General features: G+C 45.3%; 1 protein-coding gene across 2 annotated transcripts in view; it reads left to right on the forward strand.

The window, feature by feature from the left end:
* The window catches only part of TMC7 (transmembrane channel like 7), a 261682-nt gene that overhangs the window by 97188 nt on the left and 141354 nt on the right, over window positions 1–23140 (forward strand). Inside the window, exons 7-9 of one of the 2 annotated variants that reach the window (XM_085628843.1) lie at window positions 3819–3966; window positions 16431–16604; window positions 16708–16856. In XM_085628843.1, the coding sequence (XP_085484969.1) occupies window positions 3819–3966; window positions 16431–16604; window positions 16708–16856 (471 nt within the window). The remainder of the gene's footprint in view (window positions 1–3818; window positions 3967–16430; window positions 16605–16707; window positions 16857–23140) is intronic. The other variant, XM_085628844.1, reaches the window with a different exon arrangement.

Raw genomic sequence — 23140 nt, forward strand, 5'->3', positions numbered from 1 at the left:
TACACAAAGACGGTAAGCCCCGGGATAAGTGTGGTTCCTATCGGCCGATATCACTTCTCAACGCCGAGCCGAAAATCCTCGCCAAGATCCTTGCTAACCGCCTGGTCCGGGTGCTTGGAGATTTGATCCACCCGGACCAGTCGGGCTTTATCCCGCACCGTAACACTGCACTGAATCTTAGACGCCTTCATGGAGTGATTGCTAGGACGGGCACGATGCGAGAGCCGGCCATTGTGGCGGCCCTCGATGCCACGATGGCTTTCGATACGGTGGAGTGGGCATACCTGTGGGCTGTGCTAGCCAAGTTCGGCTTCGGGCCTGGCTTTGTAGGCTGGGTGAGGTTGCTTTATGAGGGGCCCCTTGCTAGCGTTGTGGTGAACGGGCGGGCGTCGGCACCGTTCGAGCTCGGGAGGGGCACCCGGCAGGGCTGTCGCCGTTGTTGTTTGCCCTTGCTCTTGAACCGCTGGCGGCGTGGATACGATGGCACCCGGATATACGTTGGATTCGTTGGTCGCCTGACCACGAGGACCGTATTTCGCTTTACGCCGACGATATTCTGTTATACCTCACCTCGCCTAAGAAATCTCTCATAGTGGTTTGTGACGTCTTGACTTCTTTCGGTAGGAACTCTGGTCTTGTTATTAATTGGGGAAAGTCATACTTGTATGTCCTCTGTGGTGATGTCCCGCCTGTCCCGCGAAACTGCTCGATCCAGATCGCCCGGCAGGGCTTTTTGTATTTAGGGATCTATATTTCCACTGACCCCACTTTACGATACGAGAAAAACCTGCTCCCTCCCTTGGCACGTTTGCGGCGGGACGTGGCGGGCTGGCGGCGGTTGCCGCTTTCCCTCCTTGGCCGCACCGCCCTGTTTAAAATGATGTCTCTTCCCCGTTTCCTCTATGCCTTGCAGAATACCTTTGAATTGGTCCCGGCCAGTTATTTCCGAGAGGTCGAAAGCCTCCAGCGCGCGCTATTGTGGGAAGGGCGACCGCGCATAGCGATTGCTAAGTTGACGCTTCCGTGGTATGACGGGGGTATCGCGCTTCCAGACATTCGACGTTATTATTGGGCCACTCAGTTGAGCGCGATTAACCATGGTGTTTATGGTCCGGCGCTGAGCCCCGGCTACGCCATGGACCGGTGGTTGCTGCGCGGGGGTAATTACCACAGAGCGTTGTACTCGAAGTCGTTGGACTTAACCCTTACGGGGCCCACCAGGGTGGCTGTGCACGTGTGGAAGGTGGCGACAGATTCACTGGGCTGGAAGGGTAAGCTTACCCTTGCCACCCCGTTGTTTGACTCCGATATTCTGGGAAAGCTTTGGCATACAAAAGGGTTTGAGAAATGGGACCTGATTGGTATATCCAGGGTTGGAGACCTTTTGGTTAAGGGTTGGGTGAAGTCATTCGAGGAGCTGCAGAAGGAATATGAGCTAGGGAGCACGGAGTTCTTCCGATACGCTCAAGTGTGTCACGCCTTGCGGTCAGTCCTTGTAGAGGGGGAGACGGTGCCTGAGTCCTCTCCGTTAGAGGACCGGATCCTGGATGGCCATATGCCAGAGAGTACGATCTCTCTCATTTACAAGAAACTAATTAATGTTCGGGCAGATCTTCTTCTAGGGTTGCGCGATCAATGGACTAGGGATGGCCTCGAATTAGATGATGAGGATTGGCAGTATGCAGTTTCTTCTCCCAAAGAAGTCGCGATCCCTGCGCGCCTGCGGCTGGTGCAGCTTAAAATACTCCATAGAGTTTACGTGACAGGGTCTAGGCTGGTCCATATGGGTTTCTCTGAGGAGGGCTTATGTAAGAGAGGCTGTGGTATGGTGGGCACCTTCCTACATATTATTTGGGAATGCGGTGCGATCATGGAGTTCTGTAAGCGAATCCACGATGTGATGGGGGAGGTGACGGGCATCGCCATGCAGCCGGAGGCGCGGTGTTGTCTCCTGAATGTTTGGGATCCTACTGACCACGACTGGGCACAGACTCAGTGGGTGACCCTAGGGAACATGGTAGCTAAGCGCGACATCGCTCGCCTGTGGGGCTCTACTAGGCCTCCTACATTGACAGCGTGGATGGAAAACATGGATTGGAGCATGTTTAGGGAGAAGACAGTGTATTGTGCTCGAGGGCGCCCCCGGAAATGGCATACCGTATGGGGGCGATGGAACCAGTACAGAGGGGGCATATGCCTGCCCCCAGACCCGGACCCGCCTGAGGAGCAGCTCTCCCCTTAGCATTCTTTCCGGCTTTGTATTCTCTGCTGGTATGTGTTTGCCTTCTTGAGTCTCTGCCTTCCCCTCCTTTCCCTTACTATAGACCTGTGTCTGATGGACGAAATGGGGCTCGCTCCCCCTGCTGGGAACCCTTCTTGTGCTTTAAGTACTTATCGCCTTGCTTGTGTTTAGGTTTGGGTTGGTGTTTATTTAAAACAGAACCTTTTGATTCTCCTGTCAGTGAAATGTGGACGCTCGCTTGTGTTGTGTTTCTAAAGCTGCCGTACCTCCGGGTTGTCGGCTGAATAGCTGTGCCCCTGACTTAAAAGAATAAAGATTTAAAAAAAAAAAAAGAAAATACTGAATGACCTACTTGCGCCATGTTATAATCATGCAGGGTACACTCATTGGGGTGGGGCGCCTAGTGCTTCCCAATCCCCTGCTTCACGACGCCTGGTACTACCCACTCCGCTGCTGCGGATCGCCTGGTACTATCCAATTCCCTTGCTGCACATTGCATAGTGCTTCCCACACACCTTATTGAATATTGACAGGTGCCGTTCCACCCCCCCTCCGCTTTGCCTTGCCTTGTGCTTCCTCCTGCTGTATGTTGCGTTGTGCCCGCCTACTACCTGAATGTCTCCTGGTGCTTCTTCCACAATCTCCACGTTGCATGGTGCTGCAGCCCGCTGCACATCACTTAGTGCTCGCCCCCCCTACTGATCCCCCCCCCATCCGCTGCCTGTTACCTGCTACTACCACTACCCCCCTTTGTGCATTCCCTCCCCTATGCAGTGTGTCGTAAGTGGCTTCCCAGGCCCTACTTAGCTGTGTGCCACCTGGGCCATCACATCCACCCCCTCAGCTTTGTCACCTGGGGCTTCCCACCCAAAACCTCAGTTGCCCTTCGCCTGGCACTTCTGTTGGAATTCAGGACTTTTGGAAATCTCGGTCCATCAATGCCAGTGTGAATGTATGGAGTAGACTAAGCTACTCCTCTCCATTTTGTCAGAGCACGCATCATAAGTAAGTCAATGGTTTGCTAGTTGTTAATTAATCGTGTATTGTTCAGGACTGTGTAGTTAAGATAAAGATTGACACAAGGAAGTGTATCCTTTTGCGCTTATGAAGTTCAGTTCCTTAGAGTATAACAGATTTCGATTTTGCACTCCTCTCCTAAAAATTAAATAAATGTAAGTAATAGGACTACATATGTAAACCTTTATAATAGTGTATAGCCCTGATCTTGCTGTTCTGCTGGGTTGCTTTTGGACCTCATTGCTTTAAATATTTTTTTTGTACAAACTCCCAATTAACACCGTATCTTTTACTCTGTCACACTTTCTGGTGCTAGTGGTGTTTACGTTCCAAAGTTTTCAAATGTGTAATGTCTCCTCTTTAACACAATCTCGATTTTTAAATATGATGTTATTAATTGTTTTTCTTGTATGCAGTTTGTATTAGTCTCGGTTTCGCATATCTCTTCTGTTCTTATTGGTGATATAGCACCACAAACTGCGTTGCAATAATCGGTTGACTCCTATTGCATTGGTGTTCAAAATCAGTCCAACTGTATTGATTTTCTTTTTCATTTTAGGTCTGTGGAAGGTTTTAAACAAAGTTTGGTACATGATGAAGATCGATTTCAGAGCTATTGCAACAAATTATTTGCCGGCTGGGATTTCTGTATAATTGATGTGGACACGGCTCAGTTGAAACATAGCAGTCTGCAATATGAACTGAAAGTGAGCAATTGTCTTATAACATTTGTAAATCTACTAAATGTATTTCTAGTGGTCCTATTTAGCATATTGAGTTTGAAAAGGTATATCGTACCGTATGTTATAAATGAACTTTCTAATTTCTTAAATATGGAAAGAGTTAAAGAAACTAAAACTATACAGCATGGAATGAGAGTTGGAGAATGCTTCTGATTTTGGCTTTCTCTACTAGAGCTGGGGGAGGGAGGGGATGTCTGCTCTCCATTTAGTTTGGGGGGGGGGTGAAGACAAAACATTTTATTTAATATGTTCATTGATTTAATTTCAGGGTTTGTGGTGGCTTATAATTAACCTTCTGAAGTCTATATTTAAGGTTTTTAATATTGAAGGAGTCGAACAAGAATCAATCAATCACAAAATTTGTATAGCGCGCTACTCGCCCAGAGGGTCTCAAGGCGCTTGGGGGAGGGGGGTCCGCTACTACTCGAACAGCCAGGTCTTGAGTTGCTTCCTGAAGGAGAGGTGGTCTTGGGTCAGACAGAGGTGGATGGGGAGGGTGTTCCAAGTCTTGGCTGCCAGGTAGGAGAAGGATCTTCCTCCCATGGTGGCTCTTCGGATGCGTGGAACAGCAGCGAGGGCGTGGCTGGTTGATCGTAGCTGGCGAGTGGGAGTGTAGAAGGTCAGGTGGTCGCTGAGGTACCTGGGGCCCAGGTTGTTGAGGGCCTTTTGTGCGTGGGTGAGGAGTCGGAACGTGATTCTCTTGCTGACGGGGAGCCAGTGCAGGTCTCCGGAGATGTGGCTGTCGGGGGATGTCCAGGACGAGTCGTGCGGCGGCGTTCTGGGTGCGTTGGAGTCTGTTCTGTAGTTTGGCTGTGGTTCCGGTGTAGAGGGTGTTTCCGTAGTCCAGTCGGCTGGTGACGAGGGCCTGGGTGACCGTCTTCCTGGTTACGGTGGGGATCCATCGGAAGATCTTTCGGAGCATGCGAAGGATGTTGAAACATGATGATGAGACGGCGTTGACTTGTCTGGTCATCGAGAGAGAAGAGTCTAGGATGAAGCCCAGGTTACGTGCGTGGTCCGTTGGTTTGGGCGCGCTGCCCAGGGCAGTGGGCCACCAGGAGTCATCCCAGGCAGAGGGGGATGAGCCAAGGATGAGGACTTCCGTCTTGTCTGAGTTTAGTTTCAGGCGGCTGATCGTCCTCCATTCTGCTACGTCTTTCATCCCTTCGTGTAGGTTGGTTCTGGCGGTGGCTGGGTCGTTGGTGATGGAGAGGATCAGCTGGGTGTCGTTGGCGTAGGAGATGATGTTGATGTTGAGGTTGTGTTGGCGTGCGATGGCTGCGAGTGGGCTCATGTAGACGTTGAAGAGGGTGGGGCTGAGTGAGGATCCTTGTGGAACGCCGCAGATGACTTCGGTGGCCTCGGATCTGAACGGAGGGAGGCGGACTCTCTGGGTTCTTCCGGCGAGGAACGAGGTGATCCACTCTAGTGCCTTCTCTTGGATTCCGATGTTGCTGAGGCGCTGCACTAGAGTGCGGTGGCAGACAGTATCGAACGCCGCAGAGAGGTCTAGGAGGATGAGGGCCGCTGTTTCCCCGTTGTCGAGCAGGGCTCGGATGTCGTCGGTGGCTGCGATGAGGGCGGTCTCGGTGCTGTGGTTGGCTCGGAAGCCGGACTGTGAGTGGTCGAGGGATCCATTCGTCTCGAGGAAGGCGGCTAGCTGTCTGTTGACGGTCTTCTCGATGACTTTGTCAGGAAAAGGGAGGAGCGAGATGGGGTGGTAGTTCTTGAGGTCGGTAGGGTCTGCTGATGGTTTCTTCAGGAGGGCGCTGAGTTCGGCGTGCTTCCAGCTCTCCGGGAAGGTGGCGGTGTTGAAGGAACAGTTGATGATGTCCCGGAGTTGGGGTGCAATGACGGAGTTGGCCTTGTTGAAGATGTGGTGGGGGCATGGGTCGGATGGTGATCCGGAGTGGATGGTGTTCATCGTGTGGATGGTGTCTTCGGTGCTGACCGGGGTCCAGGCGCGGAGGGTGGAGGTGGGGGGCGTCGGTTGGGTGCGTGGTCTGTGCGTCGAAGCTGTTGTGTATGTTGGCGATCTTGCTGTGGAAGAACGTGACGAGTGAGTCGCAGAGGTCTTGTGAGGGAGTGATGTCGTTGATTCCGGCGCTGGGGTTGGAGAGCTCTTTGACGATGCTGAAGAGTTCCTTGCTGTTGTGTGTGTTGTTGTCTAGTCGTTCCTTGAATGCTGTCTTCTTGGTGGTGCGTAACAGCTGGTGGTGTTTGCGGGAGGCGTGCTTGACGGCGGTCATGTTGTCTGTAGTCTGGTCTTTTCGCCAGGCTTTCTTGAGGGTACGGCAGTTTTTCTTGGAGGTCTTGAGATCGTCGTTCAACCAGGGGGCTTTCTTGCTGCCGGGCCTGCTGGGATGGTTTTTCAGAGGTGTGAGGTCGTCAGCGCAGTTGGTGAGCCACTGTGTGAGGTTGTTGGCTGCTTGGTTGGGGTCCGTTGAGCTGGCGGGAGGGTTCTGGCTCAGGGATGTGGTGAGCTGGTCGGGGGTGATCTTGTACCAGCTCCTGCGGGGAGCCTGTTGCGGATGGTGGTGAGGCGTGGTCTTTCTGAAGCTGAAGTGGACGCAGCTGTGGTCTGTCCAGTGGAGTCCGGTGGAGTGGCTGAAGGAGATGTACTTGCTGGAGGAGAAGACGGGGTCGAGCGTGTGTCCGGCGTAGTGGGTGGGGGTGTCCACCAGTTGCTTGAGTCCGAGGTTGGCGAGGTTGTCCAGCAGAGTGGTGGTGTTGCTGTCATTGTTGTTCTCCAGGTGGAAGTTGAGGTCCCCTAGGAGGATGTAGTCAGCGGAGGGGAGGGCGTGTGGGCTGATGAAGTCTGCGATGTCTTCGCTGAATTGTGTCCGAGGTCCTGGGGGTCTGTAGATGAGGGTGCCTCTGAGGGTCGTCTTGGGATCGGTGTGAATCTGGAAGTGAAGATGTTCGGCGGCTGTGAGAGTGTCGTCGGAGTTGGTCGTGATGCGGATGGTGTTCTTGTGGACGATGGCGATGCCTCCTCCTGTCTGGTTGATGCGGTCCCTCCGGGTGATCTTGTATCCGTCCGGGATGGCGATGGCGATGTCTGGCGCTGAGGAGGCGTTCATCCATGTTTCTGTGAGGAAGGCGATGTCTGGGGATGTGGTGTCGAGCAGGTTCCAGAGTTCCACGGCATGTCTGTGGACGGAGCGGGTGTTGAGCAGGATGCACTTCAGGTGGTTGCTGCTGGTGCTCGGCTTGGCGGGTGTGGTACAGGTCCGGCTTCTGGAGAATTTGCAGGATTGGCAGGTGAAGGGTCCGTGGGTGCGTCTTGGGGTGGCTCGGTAGCAGCCGGGGATCCGGTCGGTGTTGAGTGCGTTGAGGGTGGCGGTGTCGTAGGTCTGGCGGGTGTGCTGGACTCTGCGGGGGCCCGGGATACTGGCGCTGGGCGCGGTCCGGCCGCGGACGCGCGCAGACGGGCTTGCCTTTGAGAACAAGAACAAATATTGGTCTACCATACTCACTCAGAAAAAAAGCATCAATTCTGTTAGAAGGAACCAACAGTGTGCATACAAATTGGTCAGTTGTGTTTGCTTTTTTTGAAGTATTAGTGAAAAACGACAGATCGCAGAACTCGTGACCAAACATGCCAATATCAAAAGGTTATGGATTCTCACACACTTAAAGGTTGCTGAAAGATCCATTTTCATTAGGAATATTTACAGCACCGCTATAGATTTACAAACCTTCTGGAAATGTATCAAACAGGCTTTAATATGAATCCCCTGGAAGTCTGGTATTGTGGGCAAGAAGGGTTTTAACATAGTTTATGAACCCTATCCTAGATTAGCAAGATATTGGACGATACATGGCACACAAACAATTGTATTTTTGTGAGATAGGTTTCTTCTAGAGACTGTCTTGAATACACTTCACCTTGGAACCTCTTTTGTTATGGTAACATTGACCCTGTACAGCTCTCCAGTATCCAGTAATAACCTTCGGTCACCCTCTTTCCCAAGAGACCACACAAAGTAATGGAAGTTTCCTGGGGATACACAAATCCAAATTAGAAGGGAAACTGCTGGAGCAAAAAGTGCTGTAGAGAAAATAACTGTCTTCGCATAAATATGAACTAGGGTGAATGGTCACAAACTAAGTTGTAAATTGGAATTTCTTTATAGAAACTTAAAGCTGTCATCATGGGTTGGAAGTCTTCTTTGCCTACACATAAATATATTTCACCAAATTATTTATTATACCCAATACATACAAATAATATTTAAAAGGAAATTGTATTTTTCACTTGCATATGGACTTTGCCTTGATTGTCAAGGTGAAGTTTTATAAGAAACCAGAAATTCAGTTCATCAGCGATTTGTTGTGTGTTTGACATCCACCAATGTGCGTATGCACACACATGCACTACATTCAAACACACACACACACACACACACACAAAACATTACACAGTGGTAGTCGCCACTGTGTAGGTATGATTGATACACACTTTCATTTGAAAGACTTTTTGGATTTGCCTAGAACCTTTGATCATGTTAATGGAGTTACACGAAATGTGGCAGTCTACTAGTTTAGTTAACTAAGGTTTGGCAGGTCCAGTTTTGTGAAGATCCATGCAGGGGCTAAAAAGTTTAGGGAGGAGTGAAAGAACTGTTTTCCCATTTTAGCCCCCTTAGAAAATTTTGCTTGGATCTATAGCTGCAACGGCTGAAAGTATTTACAGTTCATTCGGCATGAACGAACTTTACTCAGTAAGCGCGCTTTGGTTGGTCTGGTATAAATCCGAGCAGTACTTTTTGAAACAAGCATTTGCAATGCGATAGGTCTCGCATTTGCAAGACTTTGAGCTATTGGTATTGTAAATGGCAATGTATTTTATTTATGTAACCTGCAAGTAGTGCTTCAACACGCAATTTGTACTTGTGGTCCTTGCTTATGAGAAGCAAGGGTGCCAGTAAAAGAGGCACAGTTACTGCCAGCCTTGCTTCTCGTAAGCAGTTACTATAAGTGCAACGTGCGTGTTTAAGCATTACTTATAGGTTTTCAAAACACATAAATAAAATGCATTGTCGTTTACAATGCCAATAGCTCAAACTCTCGGAAATGCGAGACCTATTGCATTGCAAATGCTTGTTTAATCTAGTTTTGCAGCTCCCTACAAAAAACCGTTTCAGCAAAAGGAGTCAAAAATCTGGGATGATTCGTCTGGAAGAGCAAATATCCAACAATAGCTATAACCCTTGCCAAACTTTACCTACTAATTTGACTCAACCCTTTTCGGAAGAAAGTTACTGTCTGGGGTAGTTTGTGAGTTGCACTAACGATGGAAACATTTCGCACCCTCTGTCTCAGCAAGACTGCAACAGCTTGAAATGTCATTTTTAGTGGGGCCAAATGTTGTTAATGCAAAGGTCAAGTTCTTCCCTGTTACCACAAATGCAGGAGCAAAGTTACCCGTACACCACTTCTTCTCGGGTAGCTCTTTTATCAGTAGGCAGCGCATGTAATCCGAACTCTGAATGGGTTTGTGCATCCATGTAAGCTTTCGGTACGATTTCTGTGCCGGAATTATTTCCAGTTCAGAGGTTAAACGAAATAACAGATAACTCTGCGGGCTTAAATCAGATATCTCAATGTGAAACTACCTTACTCTTTATTTCCACATGCGACAGGTTGTGGTTATTTTGGAGTGCAGTATTACCCATTACAGTTTGTCTTCAGAAGCAGGGGAGACTCCATTCCTTTGAATTCCCAATGTGAAAATACAGCACCTGGCATTTCTGTGTGGCCCAGGCTGCCGTGATCCTGCAATGCTGTATTACCTATTACAATTTGTCCCCTTGGGTTAAGGTAGAATGGGTTCCTTTGAAATCCCAATGGGAAAATACCGCATCCAACAATTCCAGATGTGGTAATTATGGAGTGTTGCATTTCACATTATATGCCGTCCCCTTGATTGATGGGAGAATCGGTGTTTGTGCACTGAGTTGACATGCTTCCTTCATCCTAGCCACATCACAAGTTTATAAATAACTCATTATATGGGCCTAGTCTAGAATTATTACACGTATTCTCTTTTTTTTTGTGTGATCTCTTTTGTATATCAAGGGGAAACACCCGCTGGTACCAGTAATAACATGACCCTCTTTTATGTAGCCATCCACATGATGCCATCAGTGTCCTCGGAAGTGTCCTTGGCAAAATATCTGTTGCCTGTTTTTCTTGGTCTCTTGTATGGTGCATAAACCTGCAATCAAGGGCCTGGTGCTGCTAACAGGTCAGGTCAGACCTGCGATGAGGAGGCATAAGGGGAGCTCCGGTGGCTTATTGACATGGGTGAAATACCATGTAGCATGGTGCATGGCAACACGCCCTTACAAACATACATAAAACTAATAAAAAGTTTTTCCTATTAATGTTCCCAGACACAGCACGACCACTTTTTTCAAGGAGGAGCATGCATAAGCTTGGTACACAGACATGCAATGTGGAGCACGTATGGAAGAAAGGCCTGGGGGGCTGTCATGCGCTTTTAAGATATCTTCAACAGCTGTTGTCCATGCTTCCTAACAGCACGTCTGCCAGACCAGTTGAACCAGTCAGGCCCCACAGTAAACCGAGATCCGAGGTCGATAAATGATGACTTCCACAGGACAGCTGAACATGAATCCAGATCAGATTACTGTAAAAACACCACTGAAGCCCAGGGGGGCTGTCCACACAGGCCGACTGGAGTATGCAATACAGTACTCCTGTATACTCCTTTACATACGTTTACACGCCTTCGTGAATTTTGTCTTAATGTATACAAGCATGTGCAATGCAATTAGACTCGCATTTACGCAAGACCTGTTGCATTGCAAATGCTTGGCATCACGGACAACGGGAGGGAGAGCGGACGGAGAAGGCATGGACAATGGGAGTGGGAGGGCGGGGGGAGTTTTGTAGGCACGGACAACGGGGGGAGGTGGTTGGAGAGATGGCACGAACAACGGGAGGGAGGGCGGGGGGAGGTGGGCGGAGAGACGGCACAGACAACAGGAGGGAGGGCAGGCGGGAGGTGGGGGAGAGACGGCACAGACAGCGGGTGTGAGGGCGGGCTAGTGGAAGAAGGCACCAAAGCACGTTGTGCCTGCAGTAAGAGAAACTGCATAACAAAAGTAGTGCTCACGGTCTAAATAACACGAACCGTGTAACAACCACATTAAAGGGGCCAGTGACCATGGGAGGTGACAAATGGAGACAATGCGGTACTAAGGAGGGTCTGACAAGCCTGTTCATAAATCGGAAGCCCGTATTTACGAAGGTCACTGACACAAGCCAATGGCAAATATGGCCAGAGAGTGGGCGAAGCTTCCATTACATACTCCACTACAACAAGTCTCCCCTAGAGCAGCGCATGCGCGCTGACTCTAGGCTCGACCTAAAAAGGTTGCAGAAAAGGTTTTAAAGAAGTAAATGTTTTTGTATATCTCTACCATTCAAAGCCTGAGAGCTGTGACTCTGAGATCCTGTCAATCACATTTTGATTTTCTCGAGAAATGTGATTGATTAGAAAAGGCTCTGAAATTTATTTTTCTGCCCGCATGAAACCCTCATGTCAGTTTGGACTTAAGTTTCACACTGTGGAATTTTTTTTACACAACAATGAGAGGGCGACCATCAGAGGTTCCTGACCCTGGTGCTAAGGGGTACCGTGAGGTGTGGAAAACTCCCACTTTTGGGGAAAAATTAAATGGGTGTCTCAAGTCACAAAAGATTCAAGAGTTAGCAAACGTTCATTTTAGGTGCTGGAATAGACTATTTTGTGGTTGACTGTCATTTCACTACTGACTTGAGTTTCATGTATATGCTCATATAATTTCGGACTCTAAAGTTCCATACAGTTAATTAAAAGGGCAAACATTTTAATAAGTATCTCCGTACAGAAAAGACCAAGCTCTTGTTCCCAACCCCCCCTTGCACATCCAAGTACTGTGTGGTGCAGAGGTAGACTGCCTGCAGTGAGCAGGGTGCATGGCCTTCCATGTGCTAAGCCCCCGCTGCATATGGCCAAAGGCTGTGCACAGCCGGGGTTAAGTGACAGTAGTGAAGTGACGGTGACAAATCCCTATGTGCTGCTCACAGGCTTATGAAACGGGAAATGATGGATGGAAGGGCGTAGGCCACAGGCTAAACCCATTGATAAATTCCAGCTGTTCACTGAAGGCTGTGTGCCAAGGAGGTTGACTGACAGCTGTGGGTTGGGCACAGGGTATAGCTGCGGACCAGACCCGTGTGGCGGTTGGATGCGCTCTGCATGTTGGATGCAGGCCAAGCCCTACCGCCAAGCCAGCAGGAGTTGGAAATGAAGTACCCGACTCAAAAAATGTGATTCACTGAAAAAACTCATTTAAAAACGGAGTTATGGTTCTAACCCAACCATGACAAACCACTGAAATTCATCACCTACTGTTACCAACAGGCACGGCACATGCCGTAACTTGTGCTGACCACCATGCTCAAAACAACACATTGCAAACAGTCCAGGAAGAAAGGAAAGAACCAAAAGAGCATCATGGTGCAGGTTCTTTTCAGTGAATGCACAAATTAGTTTAAAATGTTATACATTTAGGCAAATATATATCCATCTTTGGTCACTGTATTCCGCGAAAAAGGGAGTGTGGTGATAATAAAACTTTTTTTTCACTTTTCCCCAAAACCAGTAGTCCATTGGATTCCTAAATGGTTTACTTAAACTTAGATATAATAATTTTGAGGTTGGCAGTATCCCCTTCCAACATACGGTATCGTCTTTTCACCCAATTTTGTCCATTAAATATTTTTTTTGTCAGGGCTGCTCCATTTGATCGCAATTGTTTTGGCACTTTGTCGTCAAGCTCTCAGTCTTTGATCATGGTTGCCGTGTATAAATCAAAGGGTGTCCCCATTTGGAGTTATTTTCCTAGAGCTGGACTTAATCTTCTTTATTCGTTGCAGTGTACCTTCTGGAAAAGCTCATCTTTCCATTCACCCATTTGGACACTTTATTCGGTGCTGTCCTTCTCTTCGTTGGCTCTTTTTTTATCCAAGCGTTTTAAAGCGGATAAGTTCTTCAGTCAGAAGGCGGAACTACTTAAAGTTGATTGTCTAGAAGCATGGAATAAAGTTACTGTCCTTACATGGCAGTTGATGCCCTGAATTGTTTGTGCATATTAGTTGTGCCCAGCATTAAAAACCATGCAGAAGGAAATGGTAAAGGTACTTCAAAGTAAATAAATGAAGTCTCGCATAACCACCACATTCCTTGTTATGGTGCAGCAGAGAGAAACCCCCAAAATGACTCTTTGATAATGTTCATCCCCACCTTTTACGTTGCTTCGGAGGACCTTGCCTCCTTAATCAGTGATGTAGATGGAGCCGTTGATGCAATTCTGCCGGCTGGTAAGAAATTGTTCAGTGCCGTAAATAAATTACAATCTGAAGAAAGAAAAAAAATCGTTTACATTAGCCATTTTTAATTACTCCCAAGCAGCATTCCTTTGTGTTCGAGGCATCAACTGGTTCAAGGAATGTGACACCGCAGAAGCTCCTTCTAAAGAAAGATCTAGGTAGCCCTGTGCACCTACTAGTGTTATCCATTCCAAAATCCTAAAGATTCCCGATCTTTGGGATGCTGTTGAAACAACATTATGAGCCCACCCTATTCTGCACATAAGGATCTGTGGAACAACAAAGGGGTCTACCTAATTAGGTCACACTTTTTCGTACTGAAAGGGTTGGATGAAAGAAGTCTCCTGAAATGTTTGTGAAAGACCTCTAGGGCTTTGCTTATCCACTCTCATTTTCCTTAGCACAATAAATGTAGACCGGATAATTAATTCTGAAAATTTCTAAATGTATAAAACTTTCTAAAATTGAAGTGTGACCTTCTCAAAGTGGTTAGGTATATACTAAATATTTTCTTTCTGTAATATATTGAGCACATGTTGCCATGCAGTCTCTGAGATATGTAAAATGTTAAATAAAGATGCATTCGCACTTATAAACATGAATTATTAACAGCGTCTGTGTTTACTTTAAAAAAGAAAAATAGACACTCTTGCTATTAACCAGGATTCTCCAATTGGTAGCTTGATGCTACTGGTAGCTCACCAGTACTCTTGAATGTAATAATAAGAATAAGGCGATTTGTAAAGTGTATAGCTGCCCCCAGCAAGGTTTCCCAGTGCTAAAGAATATGGCTCCTCCAGGACAGCACATCAAACGGTGATGGGATGCACACCATTCTAATCACAATTCATCCATTATTTGTCCAAAATCATCAAAGAGTGTGTTCTTACTGGGGTTGTGCCTCACCCCGGTGCCACAGTGATAATTAACCATACTGTGTGGGGCGTCATTTCACCCCAAACCCAGTCGCACAGCAAAATTGTAGAATTACGGTAATTTCCAAAGTACTTTATTCCTTTTACTCAATTTTGTCAATTTTACCCCATTTTTTTTCAAAAATAATTTTTCATGGTTTGATCCACATGTAAGGTAATATGCTCTATCCCAGCTTCAAATGCTCAAGATGTGCCCATCCAGACCTCTATCAAGAACACGATAGAAACGCATGATTCATCCATAGCAGTGTTCTTTATTAAAAACCCAATGCATTTCAAGCTTCACAAGCTCTTCTTCAGGGGTAACTGCAAATATAAAAAAATCACCATTAGTTAATTGTCCTGATTTTAACATATATAATAATCCATGTTATTCATGTTGCGTCAATCACATGCTAAAATAAACCTTTTGTTTTACCAATAGTCATTGAACTAATGTCTTTTACTCAAACAAAAAGTTACTCCCCCGAGTGGCAAAATTAATTCAATACCTTCTCAACCACGTGATAATTTAACCACCCCATCTCCCCACCTATTTTCATAGTGCCAACTTTCAGCTTAAAAACTCCCAAGTATCACCCATCTTCCTTTCAACCTTTCAAGATGCCCCCCACTTTCATACTCCATTTCCCTAAACACAAACTTACTTCGCTCACGCTGCATTTACCCTGTCTTTCCACACTGCACGCTTTCAACTTGAAACACGAATCTCACCCCTCTTCCTTACCCTACTCCAGGACCGCAAGCAGAAACCTAAATAATTAGAAAAGTCAGGTCTTAAGGTGTTTCCAAAAGATGTCTTCGCTAGGGCTTAGGCGCAGGTGTAGGTAATTCCATAATTTGGGCAACAGAAACCTAAAAGAGCAGCCTCTCCTGCCTGGCCCATTTAATCCGAGAGATTAGAGCCAACTTCACGTTAGACGATTTTAAAGTCCTGGGTAGACTGTATGGCTGAACAACATGTGCGAGATAGCGAGGTCCAACATTCCGAAAGGTAGGTGAAGCAAAAAGGGATTTGGATATTATATGTTTATACATATTACTATTCTGGAAATTATATTTTGACATGACAGTGTTTGGTCATATGACATTGTGGCATGCACATGGGTACTACTAATAATCCTGCAGGTGCGGTCACTGTTGTGATTGTATTTGATGTAGTCACTACTGCAACAGTTGTCTAAACCATTAGTTGCTTGGGACTATTTCATTTGATCAGAAGTATCTCTGGAGGCCAAGCTGTAGACCAATGGTACTTGAAAGCCCCTTTATTTAAATACATTGATGGGATAGTATTCAACACTGCCTGCATGACTTAAATGTTTTCTGCAACGTACACTCAATATATTCAGTTCCTGAGTCATTCTTCACAAGGCGCACTTTTCTTTATTGCATTACGCTTTTCAGAGGACTCGTGTGGAATTTGTGTTTGCAGTAGGCCCTATGTGACAACACAATGCAAAGAAAGACCTGGTAAAATCAAAAAATGTTTTAATTGTCAGTTCAACATGCGGAAGAATCTTTTGACCGAACCTTTCACCTGAAAACTAAATTTCTGTACATATTTCTGTTTTGAAAGAGGCCTTGATCGTACTGATAAATCTTCCCCAGCACTGGAGCTCGGTCATAGTTTTTTTCTACCCATAAACTTCATATCACAGTGAGCTGTTAGCAGCTAGATCATTTGCGCCCCTTAAGGTCTGTGATTCCAGTATCCAAGCGTTTCTATGGGGTGGCATTGCTTTAATTTCAAAAGATATAGTTAACGGCATGAGTTTAAAATGATAACTTTCTTTCTGATTCCTCTGTTACGTGCTAAAGAAAGTCTTGCAATGCACTTTTTGTTTTATTACATTTATAAATATTTTTCTCTCAAAAAATCTTCCTAGAGGTTTATTTGCATGGGATGTTGAGTGGAGTTAATTTAAAAAGGTAAAATGCACATACCTGAGGGATAGTGAATTTTGGAATCCAGGTATATGTGAAAAACTCTGATCATAACCAATTCATTTTGTGTTACTGATTCTTTACTGGGAGTCACTTTATGTTCCTGCTGTCCAAAATAATGTGTTTTGTTATTGACAGACGGACTTGGAAGAAGAGCGAGTAAGGCAGAAAATAGCTGAAAGGACAAGAAGGCAAACCATAAGCATCTATTTCCTAAGAACAGTCTTAAATATTATAGTTCTGTGTATATTGGGAGGCTGCTTCTATGCGATTTACTGGGCAACTGTATTTTCTCAAGGGTATAATAGTGTGGTAAGTATTTCTCAAATATGCTCGCTCCTCAGTGTAATATATTATAGTCTCCATTTATGTAATCTGTTTATAGTCATCTAACAGGTCGTTGTTGTTATCTAAGCAGGGAACAGCAGCGGTGAATTTGGTCGTGGAGTATTTGCCCTCTATAGTGATTACCGCCGCCAACTTTATCACGCCTATCATTTTTCAAAATATTGTTCGCTATGAAGATTACACACCTGCCTTTGAAATCCGACTCACACTTATGAGGTAGGTTTTCATGCATCTTCTTAAACTGTTTGTTGTGTTGCTGCTTCAGTGTAGTCTGTTGTGACTTTTCTTATTGGTGATGCATAATATACCTTCCAACAAATAGTAGTGTAGCAAGTGTCTTCTTCAAGGCTGTCTGTGGTGTATGTGGTGGCTATTTTCTCACCACGAGGAAGAGTGAAGCGGCCTTCTTTGACCAACAGCAACCTCTCTGTTAAGATGAAAATTCTATTTTCCAAAGTATTTTTCGAATATGTAAAACGGTCTCAATTTCACTTTCTGTAGGATTTTAGCAATGTCTGCGTGCTAGGTATACTAGGATTGCCAGGTAGCACAACAGCATTGCCTTACATTGTTACAGAATTGGCTTCAAACTCAATACAACCCCCAAACACTTAGTCTCCTTTTCTGCCAGTACCCAATAATCTTTGCCTTGGTCCTGTTGCTTTTGATAAATTCTATGTTCCTTGAACAAGGTGGGAATTTTAACACACTTTTTATTCCCCTAAAACACTTCTATATTATAAAAAGGACTGCAGATGCGTGCACTGCTAATTTTATAATAACTGCAGGGTCTTCCTTTTAATGCCCTCTCTGTGCCAAGTGCACATTATTAATTTGCAATGGGCATGACTACATGCAATTGAGGGAATTCCTTTGCCGATATTTCCGATGCATTGTGTGAGTTGCACTAACTATGTGCCCTCTGTTGGCATTTTTGGAAGGGGGCACGAATGTTCTAAGCGACCACCTCAGCAGTCTTCCTTTTCCCCCTGCATGATGGTGCATTCACATACACTGCCCTGTTATATACCGAAGTTAGGCCCATGTAGTTAAGCAGCTTATTTCTTACATTGCACTAGAAAATAGCATTTCAACTGTGAACTTTTGCACACATTTGCATGCACGACAATGTTGGATTAGTTTCTCTGAAATGACTTTGTTTACAAATTCAGCCTCGCACAACATTATCACGATGCCTTGAACATCATATACTAGGCATCTCTACTCACTGGGAACAAAAGTCGTCCTGTTTTCATCCACGAGGCGACAGCGCAATCTACATATCCATAATATCACTAATCTTATGCGCACATAGCGAGGCCGACTTTTATTATGAATAATAGGCATCCCTATAGATTGATAGAGGAGGTACTTCCGCTGACACGTAGTGTCCTTGCATGCTGAGTAATCACCATGCAGCAGCCTTGCATCTCGTGAGTAATATCCTGTTTGTGAGTAAGATTGGGTCCTTCACTGTATCCCAACAGGTAATGGGGTTGGATCATCCCTTGGGGGAGATTCTTGGCTGTACACCTATACACACTCTAGGTACACGCAGAGTAGGGTTTGCATGGGAGGAGTATGCTAGATTACTGTCTGGTTCATATGCCTGCATATATACAATTGTTAAGCACCATGGTAGAACTATATCTACTATTTACTCTCTTGGTGCTCTTAATCACGTTTATCTGCCTCTGTCTACTAATTATTGTAGCACACGTATTTTATGCAAGAATTATTTTGATTCAATAAAAATTACTGAAAACGTCCCACTGTGTATTCTCTGTATATTTCTCTGAGAATAAGTGAGCACCAGTGTCTGAGCGAAAGGTTCTGTACTGTTTCCACGATTCCTGAGGAATCCGTGAAGTTAAGTGGTTGCCAGAATCCATTTCTACCCTGGTAGGTTAGGGGTGCTTGCGGTGGCACAGTGAGCTAGCTGGTCTACAGGCCAACATATCCTGCCGGTGTGTCTGTGATCAGTCTCGACACCAGGCCCTCAGCCTATGTTGTCTGAACAATGTGCAGGTCCTACAGATTGGTAGGAACTACACGACAGCCCAACTGCAATGAGGTACATACCAATATACTAAAATACATGGAAAAAATGTTTTTTCCCCAAAATGCAATTTGTTTGTATTTCTCTTGCAGTCAATGTAAAATCATTTAAATTTAGCCACTGTTTTGATGTCCTGAATATCCAGATGCTTCAAATCCTACAAACATTTTGTGAGGCTTTGGGGCACTCAGTTCAAGCCCCCATAGTTCAGCAGCAGGTGGCAGGTTTCCTTTCTTCCTGACTCTCTAGAAGAGATACTATAATCTGATAACTTATATTCTTCTTAAAATTCAAAAGAAAAATGACATTTCTGTTGAACCTCCCTCACACAGGAGAATTGAATGTTTACCATGGCCCCCCGATACATTTGCCCTTGGACTAGTTATCATTGTCAAACCAGACATGCATAGCTGTTCAATGATTTTAGGGTCACCAAATGGGCTAAAATGGAACTTCAGTTTGGTAAAAAGAATTGTAACCTAATCAGTTTGAGCAACACCTTCCCTTTGGCATAAATCAAATGGCAGCGACATATAAAAATATCAGAAGCATACCTTCTTTTATTCAGAAGAAATATGAAATCTTGAGTGAGTGAACACATTCCTCCTGATAGGCTGCTTTGGGAGACCTAATAGATAATGGTGTTTATTTTCCCCATAAACTACGACATTTTTGCCAATGTGAGCAAGCTACTGCAAAGCGAGTGAGTCCTCATCTAACACACTAAACATGCAGCTATATCTTTACATAGAAGTGTGGACTAAACAAGGCATATATAGGTTTATGTAGGATATGTTACAAAAGTTTCAGGGAGGAGTAAACCCAGAGACCTGTGTGGATTCAGTAACAAACAACAATGTCTCAACAGGTATTGATTTTTAGCTAAATTGAGAGAACATAAAATCAATTATGAAGAAACCGAAACAGGGAGAAAAGAATGATTTTTGGGGAAAATGCAGTCTGTATTTTAGAGTTTGCAAAAAACATTTATATTAGTTAGAAGTCCCCAGGGCCTTTATTTTAACAGAAAGGGAGGGGCCCTCCTCCTCGAGCCGACCTCACCCCGGGACATGGCAGTTTTCCTACCTGCACCAACGCTGGGAGGTATACGTGTTTGAGAGCATTTTCAAAAATACCACCAAAAAGGAGCAAACACAAAATCTGCTCCCAGCAGGTGGATGCTTTAAATAATGTTCCCTCCGGCTGGTAGCAGACTTGAGATCTATTTCTCTGCCTGGAAAAAGATCTGTTTATTTCTCTGGCCTGGAGGAAGCAGGATAAATAGCTTCTCCCACTGGACTGGAGCAATGCCGACTCCCAAAGCATGCAGTGAGCCGGCCGGGGCCGTGGGGACCCTGGATCGTCCCCCGCAGCCCCCAGCTTCGTTTGGTGGGTGTCCTGGGTGTGCACCAGGGCACCCACCTATATTAATCTTACACCTTGGGGATGGGGTCCCCAGGGACTAATGAGTCTCGGGAATGGGGGCCATGAGTGCCCCCTCCCCTTTTAAAAATAAAATAGGCCCAGGGGTATGGAGCCCCCAGGGTCTAATGAGGCTTTTTATTGCTATGGCCCGAAGGATGGGATCCCTTGGGCATAATAAGGCTCCGGGACTGGGACTGCACAACCTCTCTCACCCTTTAAAAACCACATGAATGTGGCCCCGGGTGATGGTGTCCCCGTGGCCCGAAGGCCAACACTATGCTGCACAACAAAGGCTGTGCGCAGTGATTGGCTGAAGCCTCCTGGGGAGTTTGGCCCCAGGGCCTGGAATCAGGCCAGCCCTGTGATCAACTCGCACTGCGCACGACCAAAGACTGTGCACAGCGTGGGGATGGCTGCCTGCGGGGAGGTGGACGCAAGGCCTTGTTGCAAGCCAGACCCTACTGCCAACCACACGCCTTGTGTGTGGAAAGGCCTTGCGCAGCATGAGGTTGACTGCCTGGAAGGGGATCGGCTACCACCGGGTGGGTTGGCCAGAGGGCCTGCTGTGCATGGCTGAAGGCTGTGTGCAGCGTGAGGTTGGTTGTTTGTGAGGAGTTTGCCATTTGGGGGCGTTGTTGGCTTTACGTATGGTAAACAAAAATATTACTTTAAGGTAAAAATAACTGAAAAAACCCCAAAGGTTTAAGTGGAGTTATAGTTAGGTTAATATGTCAGTGGCAATATTAACGTTTTTATCTTAAAAAAATAAACAAAACAGAGAAATTCACCAGTTATAGTTAGCAGAGCTAACTTTAAGTTGTGCTCCTACCATGCACTGCTAATGACCCATATTATATAATTCATGACATGTTCTATAACATTTATGACTTCACTGATAACATCTCAAATGACATTGATGACCTCATCCAATATTCTTTGATACACATTACTCTATCAACTAGTATGGCATTAGAGGCCTAAAAGTAAGGACAAAGCTCAAAATAATATGAAGCATTATTAATGCCATCACAGATAAAACTCCCTTAGGTTTATCAACCATGTGTTATGTGCAACATTGAGCCTATACCATAAACTTAATGAGTAGCCTAGTTCACATTAACAGTCAGCCACCGATATATGGAAAGCACTTATTCGATATTGTGTTCAGTATGTATATAACTGTTGAGAGAAAGCAAAGTTCCTGAGGATACTCAACGTCTGTTCCTACTATGGACAGCTTTGATCTGTATCAAAACCCTCACATTCTCCGAATCTACACTGAGAAATTAAGTTGATAGAAGTAGAGAAGTGGGTACTTGCAAACAGTGTTCACTCCACGGAGAGAGTTTACTCTGTACCACGCGGTTTCCTGACAGTGAAATTCTCATGAGGAGATACACCACAGAGTATTCAAATGTATCTACTAATAATAGTGTACAGTCTATGCAAGACTGGCAAAAAATACACTATTTGCTTACAATAACAAAGCTCTGAAGGTGGTAAAGATCATACTATCTGCAGCTTTCATACTGTGGTGAAAACTTTAGACAGCCCATTTTCTGAAGCAAAAAAACACATGTACCTAGGTGCACACACTATTTAATGTTATGTAAAAACTATACCATTCTGTCTATCTCAAATCTGCTTTACAGTACTTAGTATCTACTACATAGAATCTGTGTCCTGTTGGAAACCTTTTCTGCAGAACCAAAAAACTTGTGTGTAACATACTAGGCGCAAGTCGTCAACTGTCTGCTCACCGAGTTTCTCTTCAATGCAAAGGTTTAGAATGTGTTCAATATCTCTACACACCTATGATGCATTAGAAGCACATGCGTTTTGCAAACAGTTACACCCATTAACTGGGCACAGGCTGTACAAAATAAGGTAGAAACGTAATGTGATAGTTACCCTCTACTATTTAAACGAAAAAATAAAGTAGCACACTCGTATGATGTCATAAGTGATGTTCTAAAACATATCATGAGTAATGTAATATACAAGGTCATAAGCACTGTTTGGTGGGGGAGCACGTAACTGGCCAGTTTGTGTGTTTTTTTTTATTCTAGAAAGTTAATGTCACTGACATGTTGACCCCAGCCTCTTAAGAATGCGTGACACCTTGATTTTAATTTGTGTAAAGCACTTGAGAGCAAATAAAGGTAGAAGCTACAGCTCCCTAAACCATTTTAAAATGTGGGTTACTATAGGAAAATAGGATCTGCTTTTATGGTTACCCCCACTTTTTGCCTGGTGCTATACGGTTTCTGACTAGAACCTGCTTCCACTGGGAAGGGTCCATCTTTGTTAAAATTGCAAACGTAACGCACCCACTGACTTGAACTGAATACTGCGGTCGTGTCCCCACTCTGCACACGTTCTCTGTTGGGTTCCTGGTTACTTAACTCGGGTGGTTCCTTGGGTCCCCAGCACTTCTACATCTTCTGGGTATAGTCTTGGCTTGGGTCGTGGTTCGCATACCACTATTTTAGTATATGGTGTTGTCACCCCCTGGTGACCGCTATGTATTCCGTGCTACTTACCTGTTTTCTTTGCAAAGTATTGTGTGCATGGTGTATATCTCCAGGTAGGAGACAGGTGTATGTGTTAGTAAGTGTCTTATAATAAATACATATTTCTATAAATGCACTGTGTGGTTCTTTTCACTTAATCTTTACCAATAAGATTATGCACTGGCAAAACAAGCTGCTTTACACTCCTTCTGGAATACGCCTGAAGGCTGCTCTCTACAGCTACCACTTAGAGAGCTTTCTAAGGTTGTCTAAGACCACTAAAGTCACCATAATGGTCATCTGGAATAGTGCAGGGTGCTACACTTAAATAAGTGAGCACCATATACTAAGCCAGCTTCTCACATTAGTGGTAGCAGTGGGGGTTCAAGCCTGCAATGTTTTGCCAGCTAATCTTGGTGTGAATTCATTGAAAAACCATCACTAATATTAGGCACATATAATACAGCTTAGAATAAGTAAGTTCTACTGATGTTAGGGTTGGG

This window comes from Triturus cristatus, chromosome 10, assembly GCF_964204655.1.
Source record: "Triturus cristatus chromosome 10, aTriCri1.1, whole genome shotgun sequence".
Lineage (NCBI taxonomy): Eukaryota > Metazoa > Chordata > Amphibia > Caudata > Salamandridae > Triturus > Triturus cristatus.